This window comes from Sphaerodactylus townsendi, linkage group LG06 (assembly GCF_021028975.2).
Source record: "Sphaerodactylus townsendi isolate TG3544 linkage group LG06, MPM_Stown_v2.3, whole genome shotgun sequence".
NCBI lineage: Eukaryota > Metazoa > Chordata > Lepidosauria > Squamata > Sphaerodactylidae > Sphaerodactylus > Sphaerodactylus townsendi.
In genome coordinates this window covers 13,877,119-13,888,360 of record NC_059430.1, presented here as the reverse complement: position 1 = coordinate 13,888,360, position 11,242 = coordinate 13,877,119, and the positions used below count along the sequence as shown (strand labels likewise).

Genomic DNA, 11,242 nt, shown 5'->3' with positions numbered 1-11,242 from the left:
AACATGTTGCAAGTATAAAGTGGGCAGGGTTCTGAAAACCAGAAAGGAATGTAGTCCTTCAGATTGCCCCAGAGTCCAGAGAACCACATATTTGATTGCTCTCCTATATTAATATAAAACTCCCTCCAATTAACAACAAAACAAGCAAAGAGCTGGACCGGAGCCTTTCTTCCTTATGTTGCATAGGATAATATCCAAGAATGGTACCCCCAGCAGGCGAAAGTGGTACAATTCATTCTCCCTATTGTTTCCACTGCATGTTCCACAGAGCTGGCCACTGAGTTCGCCCCTCTCTGTTGCCCTATGTGTCATTGACTTATCTGAAAATCTGCCAGTCCCCTGCCGGGGCTTAGTACCAGACGTCATCCACCTAATTAATTAATTATGGAAAAGTTATTGCTGCTACTGTTTTTATTATATTTATTGTTTTAATTGGGATTATTCGATTGTTTTAGCTGCAATGTATTGTGTTTGGTTGCCTGTAAACTGCCCTGAGCCCTTCAGGGGTAGGGCGGTCTAATAAATAATAATAATAATAATAATAATAATAATAATAATAATAATAATAATAATAATAATAATAATAATAATAATAATAATAATAATAATAATAATAATAGTCGTCGTCGTCGTAGTTGTAGTAGTTGTTGTTATTATTAAGAACAGCTAAGAACTGGTGGGAACATTGTCCAGAGAAAGTAATGGAAAATGAGAAGGTCAAGATCCTGTGGGACTTTCGAATCCAAACGGACAAAGTGACAGCAGGGTCATTGAAAAAGAACACGAGAAGGTCACTAGATACCGCAATTTGCAAATCGAGCTTCAGCGTCTATGGCACAAACCAGCTGAGGTCATCCCAGTGGTAATCGGCACGCTGGGCACCATCCCAAAAACACTAGGGCAGCACTTGAAACATCTTTGAATTGACAAAATTAACATCTGTCAACTTCAGAAGGCAGCCCTGCTGGGATCCGCACGAATACTACGCCGATACATTACAACTTCCTAGGCTTCTGGGTGAGGCTCGAATTGTAATGAAGGCCAACAACCAGCTAAAGAGCTGGCAGCTGTGAAATCTACAATAATAATAATAATAATCCCCTTCGGGGATAGGGTGGCATATTAAATCAAATTAATAATAATAATAATAATAATAATAATAATAATAACAACAACAACAACAACAACAACAACAACAACAACAACAACAACGCCGACGATGACGATGACGATGACGATGACGATGACGATGACGATGACGATGACGATGACGATGACGATGACGATGACGATGACGATGATGTACAGACCCAGGTTAAGACTTTGCTTAATGAAAACTGTAGATACGAAGAAATGCTTACCGCAAGAACAGCTGCAATTGGTATAGCTGCATTCATAAAAACTGTGGAAACAAAGTACAACTATTATGCCAAACTGGATCAGAATCTATTGAACAAAAGGTTATGGAAGAATTATGATCTTTCCTCTGAATATTATTTCTTGCCCATAACCAAAATATCGGACAACTCCTTAAGAGGCCAAAAAAAATAGTTTCCATTTCAGATCTTAAACAAAACAAACTTGGGAATATTACGGTCTGTATGTTTTACTGAGCTGGGGAACATATTCCCTAAAGAGCCGTCAAGTGGAGAACCATAGTTAAAATGTTGCTTGTTGTGTTTGTGGGTATGCGTTGAAATAATGGGGTTATATGTCACAAGTCAACTGAAGTCCTAAAATGGTAATTTACTTTAAAACTCTAATTTACGAGATCCGCAGATGTTATCTCTGTGATTATTTGTGTAAACAAACGGATGTTCGGTTTGGAGGGTTATTTCTTTGTCTGAGAGTATGAGAACAGCAGAATAGGGCAGAGGGTCATTTTTTACTGGACCAACAGTATTGAGCTGCACAAATTCATTTAAGTTTCATGCAGCTGTATTCCCAGGTTAGAGAAAAGTGCCTGAATCAAACACATGTAGGGATCTGATATCTCATCTACATTAGGGAATGTAATTGCTTTCTGCCCAAAGTGGTAAACTATGGGAACAGTCAAGGGGTTGAGGACAATTTCCCCTTTCAAGATCTCCCTCCCAATCTCTGGGCGTTTCCCCACTTACCTTTGCTGCCCTTTGCTGCGCGCTACTCTCAGCGCGCGGCATCTCTGGCGCGCACCCGGGCGTCCCCACATCATCAAAAGGCGCCGTTTCGAGGAGCACCAGGGATGCCGCGCGCTGAGGGGGCGCGAGAGCGGCAGCGTCGAGCCAGCTGCGTTGTCGCCACCCCTGTAGTGGGGAGTGCCGGGGGACCCCGCGCTAGTTGAGGAGAGTAGCGCGGGGCTTATGGTAAGTGTGGAAAGGGCCTCTGACTCTAAAACCATGGTAAGAAGAAGAGTTTAGATTTATACTCCACCTTTTTCTCCTGTAAGGAGACTCAAGGTGGCTTACAAACTCCTTTCTCTTCCTCTCTCTCTCCACAACAGACACCTCGTGGGGTAGAAAGTGACAAAGGGAGGGGAAACTGTGCCCGAGGCATGAGCTGCCTGTGCACCCTCTCCCGTCCCCTCCCCTCCCTGCCCCTGACATGCCCCAACATGCCCCCGGCCACGCCCCTTACACATGACAGCAATGGCGGCACCCAGGACAAGCCGCCCCAGATGTCCCCATTGCCGCTACGCATCTGGAGGCAGGTGGGGCTGAGAGAGTTCCAAAGAACCGTGACTAGCCCAGGATCGCTCAGCAGGAAAGTAGGAGTGCGGAAACACATCTGGTGCACCAGATCAGCCTCTGCCACTCAGGTGGAGGAGTGGGGAATCAAACCTGGTTCTCCACATTAGAATCCATCTGCTCTTAACCACTACACCACGCTGTATAAGAAACCACTTATACAAAGGAAAGTGTTATGGCATGGTATGTTTTAGGGAGCCGGGGGCAAAAGACTGATGAGTTTTAAAAAATCTTTAAGTCGGTGGGCACTGCTATCAGAATGTGATATTTCTAAATCTGGGCAATGTGGATTTTTGACACAGGAGCATGGAAATAATTTGTTTGTTTGTTTGTTTACGAGATTGAAAGTCTGCCCTTTTCCACCAGCACAGGCTCAGGGCAGCTGCTAACTTTCACGAGACCAACTTGCCCCCCACCCTTGATACCACGACTCCTTGGTTAGGTTTAGATTTTTAAAATGTGTGATGTGATATCTCTACATTCGGGGTTTGCCCATTTCTATTTGTCAACTGCTTCTTGGGGGAACCAGAGATATGCTCTCTCTAATAATTATAACTCACGAACTGCTTTCACCAAACAGTCCTCGGGAGAGACATGGGGGTGGAATCAGAAGTTCATTTTAGTGGAAAAATTACACCAGAAAAATTCGTTTTAACGGGCAAATTACACAAGAATAGGGAAATATAGAAGACTTGCAGAGGTTGCTTCTCATAAGGGAGGCAGACAATATCGCAGTGGGAATATTTTCTTCAAGCCTAAATAGATCTCTAGATCAGAGCTTTTCAACATGACACCTATCAACACTGTACTATGGTGCATTCCATTTGGTTCCGGGCAGTGGTGGGATCCAAAGATTTTAGTAACAGGTACCCATGGTGGTGGGATTCAAACAGTGGCGTAACGCCAATGGGGCTGGGCAGGGCACAATGGGGGCGTGGCCGGGCATTCTGGGGGCGGGGCATTAATAATTTCTCTGTTACTGTAAAAAACTCTTACTGTAAAAAAAAGTTCCTAATTTCCAGCTGGTATCTTTCTGTCCATAATTTAAACTCATTATAGCAAGTCCTATCATCTACTGCCAACAGAAACAACTACTTCTCCTCTAATTGACTGCCTGTCAAATACTTAATACTTTCAAATACTTCATTTTGTTTCTAGGAATCAAAAGAAGGATACTTTCCTTAAACCAGGAACTTGACCATATTTCTAAAACATGTTTTTAAAACAGCCCAACAGGGAGAATTATCCCGTTTTCTACCTTCGCTAACCAGCCACATAGGAAACAACGGGACTTTATGATTTTTGGACCTAATGGAATCTCTAACGGAAAAGCAGACCAAATTAGTAACCCCCTGTCGGCACACACAAATAATTAGCAACCCACTCTCGGGAACTGGTAAGAACCTGCTGGATCCCACCACTGGTTCTGGGCATCTGCTTTGCTTTTATTGTTTAACAAAGTACCTCTTTCCCAAGCACAGGACCAACTCTGGGTTTCCTTCTGCTCAGTGGAGCAGAAGATGGTTTAGAAGAACCTGGGCAGTATAACTTTGTGCCTGTAGGAAACACGCATTCAGAAACAGCCAGCGCCACCGTAAAAGGATGCTCATCTAGCAGCTTCCTGACTTCTTGTGACCGGCCCTAGCTCCCTGGGACAGCCCCTCTGCAGTTGCCCCATGTGGCCACCATTTTGTGGTGGTATCCATTTCTCATTCTCAAAATTGCAAAATTTCCTACAGGTTCAACAAGATTGAGGACTTCTGAGTTGGTGCTGGAAGCAAGACCTAGTCCTAGTTCATCAACCTTCTGCTTTTACACAATGGGGAGTTTTCTTTAGTAGTAGGAATGGCCTGGGACAATCGAGACCCAGAAGGCTTTACAAGATACAGAAATACAGCTATAGCATCCCTGAAATCGATAGCCTAGGATGTGGTCCCATTAAGAAGAAGAAGAAGAAGGAGGAGGAGGAGGAGGAGGAGGAGGAGGAGGAGGAGGAGGAGGAGAAGGAGAAGGAGAAGGAGAAGGAGAAGGAGAAGGAGAAGGAGGAGGAGAAGGAGAAGGAGAAGGAGACAGAGAAGACAGAGAAGAAGGAGGAGAAGAAGAAGAAGAAGAAGAAGAAGAAGAAGAAGAAGAAGAAGAAGAAGAAGAAGAAGAAGAAGAAGAAGAAGAAGAAGAAGAAGAAGAAGAAGAAGAAGAAGAAGAAGAAAAATTTGGATTTATATCCCCCCTTTCTCTCCTGTAAGAGACTCAAAGGGATTTACAATCTCCTTGCCCTTCCCCCCTCACAACAAACACCCTGTGAGGTGGGTGGGGCTGAGAGAGCTTCGAAGAACTGTGACTAGCCCAAGGTCACCCAGCTGGCATGTGTGGGAGTGCGCAGGCTAATCTGAATTCCCCAGAGAAGCCTCCACAACTCAAGCGGCAGAGCTGGGAATCAAACCCGGTTCCTCCAGATCAGAGTGCACCTGCTCTTGGCCACTACGCCACTGCTGCTCCACTTCTTTACATCTAGTGATAAAGCTTCACAACTGGCCACACGGAGGGTGCGGTTACTCACTCGAGAGAGATGTGTACAGAGCAAACGTTTTGAGACTGGTGAGCTCCTTCATCCTCGTGTCCTCCACGCTCCTACAGAATATATGTTCCCACGCATATAATTTCAGCAGCTTGATGCCTTTCAGGATCTCGTTGGTTTTCTTCAGCCTCTCTGTCGAATAATCCTTTCCATTCGGCGAATGTCGAACAAAAGAGACAACACATTATGTTCCATTTTGTAAACAATGCAGAAAAAGGAGAAAGTGAGATGACACTGATGGATTCCACACAGGGTAAATATAATGGGTTTAGGACGCGATACAAACTGGGGGTTTTTTTGGGGGGGGGGAATTTGCATAGGTCCCATCACCAAAAAAAAGTCTGTCGCGTGTTATTTTCCCCAAACTGTTTTTTTAATCGCTAAACAAGCGAGTTTTTTCAAAAATCCTGGGTTGCAGCCACTCGAAAGCAAATAGCTGGGCAGGAGATGCTTTATTCGCCTCCATTTTCCTTTTTTTAAAAAAATTCCGTGGCTTGCATCTGCGTAGTTACGCAGGTGCAGATGGTCACATTGTGGGACATCGGCATGGCTGTGGGGTTGTTCATTTGTGCATTCCTGCATATCTACGCATGGGTGGAAGTAAATAAAAAAAGAGACGCATCTCTGTACAAAGGAGCGACCACAACCAGGATTGTTTTCGTGGGCTCCAATCGCTGCCTGCACTGATGCATGTGAATGCAAAAATGGGAAAATGGGTTCCTTTATCCCGACTGCAATCTGTTATACATTTGCTGCGCAGAAGGGGCCTGAGTTTAAAATGCATGGTTCCATCCTGGCCTCCCTACTTAGCTCTGCCTTCAGGGAGGAATAATCTTTATTGCCATCTATATTAGATCTTAAGTGTGATTTTAAATTGTATTCAATGTATTGTATTTGATGGGATTTATGGGATTATGATGTGTTTGATAAACTTATTGTTTCAATTTGTTGAATGTTGGAAAGACGGAATGTTTAACAAGCTTTTTTACGGGCAACAATTGTGTAGCTTTGGAGCAGCTATTTTGTAAAAAGCCTCAATTAATGTCCAGTATATCCTAGCAGAAATAGAATCCTCAACAGATTTCAATAGGACAAGAACCACAGAGGACAATTCTTAGTCACTGGGGTTATAAAGGCTGTGTGAGTCAGTTCCTCAGTTATATCGTTTCTGGGGCAAGATGTTCCAGTACTCAAATATAAGCGCAGGAAAAGAGACACCTTCACCTCAGATACCGTAATTTTGGTGTGTGGAAAGGTGGCTTTGCTCCTTCCCGTTTTTCAAGGTGTCTTGGTTTTCCTTCTCCCCTTTTATTGCTTTTTTATTTCCCCAATCTATCCGTCTCTTTTTCTCTCTCCTTTGTTTTCCCTTCCTTCTTGCCTGTCTGTGGGCGATTCCGCACATGAGTAAAATAGGTTCGACCCAGTTCCCTGAGAAGGGTACTAACCTAGGTCGAAGCCATTGTTGTTCCCCACTGCAACCAGCTTGATTCCAGCTCGGAGGGCGGAATCATCCTGTGCCTCTTCACCGCTCCGTTCCGATTGGCTATTGTTCTACTGCCATGTTCCGTCTATCCCCAATAAATAACGCTATTAAAAAAAACTACCACAGGAAATGGAGGTGGACCGAAGGTGTATGCGCTTTTTTGATTTGGCACAGCTGTACGCATGCCCAAAACATCAATTCAGCTGTGATTACTGGAATGGGGACTCCTGGCACCAGAGATTCTGCACTTTACTGGAATCGAGCTGAGTTCGTGCGTGGTTCCCTGAAAAAAGTAGTAGTTCCCAACTGGAGTCGGAAATTTGACCGTTACACGGGGCGAAGCTGGTACAAAACCACGTCGATCCCAGTGGTTGTGCGGAGCACTTAGGTCGAACGCAGCTCGAACTTAGGTCGATAACGCAAGTGCGGAATCGACCTGTATTTCCCTCTCTCTGTTTATTCTCAACTTCTCTTGCCTCTTCCGGCTACTCAGAGTTCAGGGGCAGGAAAAAGACAATGTGCCAGACAGTTGTGTGCACAGGGCATGAGGAAGCTTATTGTAAATCTGGACTTACGAGAGTGCTCTTCTGGGCTTCAGCCAGTTTTGTAGCTATGAAATACTGTATCGGAGCCAGCAGGACAATCACAGCAGCACCAACCAAGGCACTTTTCCCAAGTAAGTGGTAGAGCAGGATCACGCCCATTATGATCTACAAAACAGGAAAAGGGACAACGAGATACAGGAAATGTCATTAGTGTCTCCTGGATCAGTGTATCCTGAAGAAGACAGGGTGAGGACGGGGGGGGGGGGGGGCATTGTACTGACAGTGTGATGACATTTTCTGGCCATACCCAGAAGTGACATTATGGTGCTCTATGATTCTGCAGAGACTTTATGGTTTTACCAAAAAGTTTTCATGGAATCCTAGAGTGGCATGATGTCATTTTAGAGATCAGTCTGGAAATGACATCAATGCAAATAGTGTTTTTCCCCATCGTTTCTCCCCTTGATGGCCTATTGAGCAATGGGCAATCCTAGATGGAAGGTTGTCTTAGGGGTCACACTTTGGGAGGGTCACGCAGGTTCAAAATGCACACTCATCCTCTCAACGGTGACAGCTGTGCATGAAGTAATAATATGAATCACTATGATTTTCAACCAGAAAAGTTCTGAGTAAGGGTATTGTTGAGAACCAGTGTGGTGTCGTGGTTATAAGTGGCGGACTCTAATCTGGAGAGCTGGGTTCGATTCCACATGAAGCCTGCTGGGTGACCTTGGGTCAGTCACAGTTCTCTCAGAACTCTCTCAGTCCACACAGAGGCAGGCAACAGCAAATCACGTATCTTGCCTTGAAAACTCCAAGGCATCAACCACAAGGGGGCAGCACACACAGTTGTTGTTGTTGTTGTTGTTGTTGTTGTTGTTGTTGTTGTTGTTGTTGTTGTTGTTGTTGTTGTTGTTGTTGTTGTTGTTGTTGTTATAGTGCCATGATAGAGTTGCCATCCTCCCAGGATCCACAAAACAGAAAAATATTTTTTTTTCTGTTGATCTCACAAAACTGGAAAATCTATTTAGATCTCAAGTCGTCTGGGTGGTGACACACTCAGAGGTGTATGGAACTCTATGCCACGAGAAACCTGCCGGATCACATCTCTTCTAACTTTCCAAAGATCAGTCAGTATTGTTTTTGTTACCAAAAGCCTTTTAGTCAGTGAAGACAAAAGTGTGGTGGTTTCTTTATTTTTTAATTTACTTGTTTGGGTAACACTGGTCGCAGTTTATAGCTGTATTGCCTTTTGTTGGTTTGTCTGTGGTTGCAATAATTGTATCGTATTATGCTTTTGTTGTTACAAGTGCATAGTAATTTATGTAGTACAATTTGATCTTTGAATGTACTAGTGGACTGAAGTTGTAGGGCAAGAGGAAGGAAAAGGAAGGAAGGAAGGAAGGAAGGAAGGAAGGAAGGAAGGAAGGAAGGAAGGAAGGAAGGAAGGAAGGAAGGAAGAAGGAGGGAAGGAAGAAGGAAGAAGGAAAAAGGAAAGAAAGGAAGAAGGAAGGAAGGAAGGAAGAAGGAAAGAAAGGAAGAAGGAAAGAAAGAAAGAAAGAAAGAAAGAAAGAAAGAAAGAAAGAAAGAAAGAAAGAAAGAAAGAAAGAAAGAAAGAAAGAAAGAAAGAAAGAAAGAAAGAAAATTTACTTTCTGCAGAAATCAAAGGGATCTGACAGAGACTTACTTTGACTGGATTATGCCCTATATTTTTTAAAAGTGTAGAATCGTTCAGAGATTTGGGAAATGTACCAAAACCAACAACCAATAACAATGCTTAAAACATCTGAGGAGAAATGCCACCATGGAATTGAAACAGCCCATCTTCAAAATACTGTTGCAAAACTTCTATTCCTGCTTCCTCCATACAAATAAGAGATTTTAAAAAAACAAAAACAAATAAACTGCACATGGTAAATATCACCAAATTTTTATATATATATATTGTGACTACCTACATTAAAAGATACGGGGAATAAATATTTTGGCCATTGTGTTGTAGTGTGGCTCTGCTTAACATCTATTGGTCATTTGGGCAGAATCACTGAACAATTTTTTTAAATTGCTATAGTATCAGGGTCACATGCTCCCAATAGCTGGCCCCAACCAGAAGTAGCAGCATTTTACACTGGCTGAATCCTCCAAACACTCTTCATGTGGAGGAATGGGGAAACAAATCCAGTTCACCAAATAAGAGTCTGCCGCTTATGTGGATGAGTGAGGAATCAAAACTGGTTCTCCAGATTAGCGTGCACCTGCTTTAAACCACTATGCCATGCTGGCTCTCCAATCCCCAACAGTGTGCTTCATGCTGTTTGGGCTTCATAAAGTTGCAAGTAGATCCAAACAGTCCAATATTTTCCCTGACTGTTCAGGAAAATGTATTGTCGAAGGCTTTCACGGCCAGAATCACTTGGGAGCTGTGTGGTTTCCGGGCTGTATGGCCGTGTTCTAGCAGCATTCTCTCCTGATGTTCCGCCTATCAGATCCTCTGAAGATGCCAGCCACAGATGCAGGCGAAACGTCAGGAGAGAATGCTGCTAGAACACGGCCATACAGCCCGGAAACCACACACACCCAAATTTTCAGGAAAAACTGAGGAAAAAATGGACAGCAGTGGCGTAGGAGGTTAAGAGCTCATGTATCTAATCTGGAGGAACCGGGTTTGATTCCCAGCTCTGCCGCCTGAGCTGTGGAGGCTTATCTGGGGAATTCAGATTAGCCTGTGCACTCCCACACACGCCAGCTGGGTGACCTTGGGCTAGTCACAGCTCTTCTGAGCTCTCTCAGTCCCACCCACCTCACAGGGTGTTTGTTGTGAGGGGGGAAGGGCAAGGAGATTGTAAGCCCCTTTGTGCCTCCTGCGGGGGAGAAAAGGGGGGATATAAATCCAAACCCTCCTCCTCCCTCCCTCCCCCCCCTCCCTCCCTCCCTCCTTCCCTCCCTCCCTCCTCCCTCTCCTTCTTCTTCTTCTTCTTCTTCTTCTTCTTCTCTTCTTCTTCTCTTCTTCTTTTTCTTCTCCTCCTCTTCTCTTCTCTCTCTTCTCTTCTTCTCTTCCTTTCTTCTTCTTCTTCTTCTTCTTCTTCTTCTTCTTCTTCTTCTTCTTCTTCTTCTTCTAAATGGCTGGTATTTTTAAATGTTTTTCCCCCCATACAATCTGTGAAGGAACTGGACGGTCCAAGCCAATGCCAGCCACTTGGCAACCTTACTTTCAGGCAAAGAAAAGTTTTTCTCAGCATCTACTCCTTGAGGTTTGGAGACTGAATCCGGGACCTTTCACAAGCAAAACATGTGCTTTACCCATGGACAACAACAGTCCACCCTGGTAGCAGTGTCCCAGTGCAAATGGTCTCATTTTTTGCCAGGTCAAAAACCGCCAAGTGTGAGGATGTGTGTGGGCATGTTGCCATGAACTGTTTTTGTGGAAAACCCTGCAACAAGGGAGTGTCACCCCAGGTCTGGGTGATCCAGATTCCAATCCCCATGGAAGTCTGTTGGGTGGTCTTGGGACAGACACACAGTCTAATCTGCCTCCGCAGTGGTGTAGGAGGTTAAGAGTGGCGTAGGAGGTTAAGAGCTCGTGTATCTAATCTGGAGGAACCGGGTTTGATTTCCCCGCTCTGCCGCCTGAGCTGTGGAGGCTTATCTGGGGAATTCAGATTAGCCTGTGCACTCCCACACTCGCCAGCTGGGTGACCTTGGGCTAGTCACAGCTTCTCGGAGCTCTCTCAGCCCCACCCACCTCACAGGGTGTTTGTTGTGAAGGGGGAAGGGCAAGGAGATTGCAGGAGAGAAAGGGGGGATATAAATCCAAACTCTTCTTCTTCTTCTTCTTCTTCTTCTAAGGTTGCTGTGAGGATAAAATGGAGGAGAATTGGATTATATGCGCTGCTTTGGGCAACCATTGGGGAGA

At 44.5% G+C, this 11,242-nt stretch overlaps 1 protein-coding gene across 9 annotated transcripts in view; it reads right to left on the bottom strand.

Moving 5' to 3' along the window:
- ABCC9 (ATP binding cassette subfamily C member 9) overlaps window positions 1-11,242 on the bottom strand; it is a 107,269-nt gene that overhangs the window by 73,023 nt on the left and 23,004 nt on the right. For all 9 annotated transcript variants that reach the window (XM_048499509.1, XM_048499510.1, XM_048499512.1 and 6 more), the window contains exons 10-12: window positions 7,360-7,494; window positions 5,284-5,446; window positions 1,362-1,402 (exon numbers count right to left, since the gene is read on the bottom strand). In XM_048499509.1, the coding sequence (XP_048355466.1) occupies window positions 1,362-1,402; window positions 5,284-5,446; window positions 7,360-7,494 (339 nt within the window). The remainder of the gene's footprint in view (window positions 1-1,361; window positions 1,403-5,283; window positions 5,447-7,359; window positions 7,495-11,242) is intronic.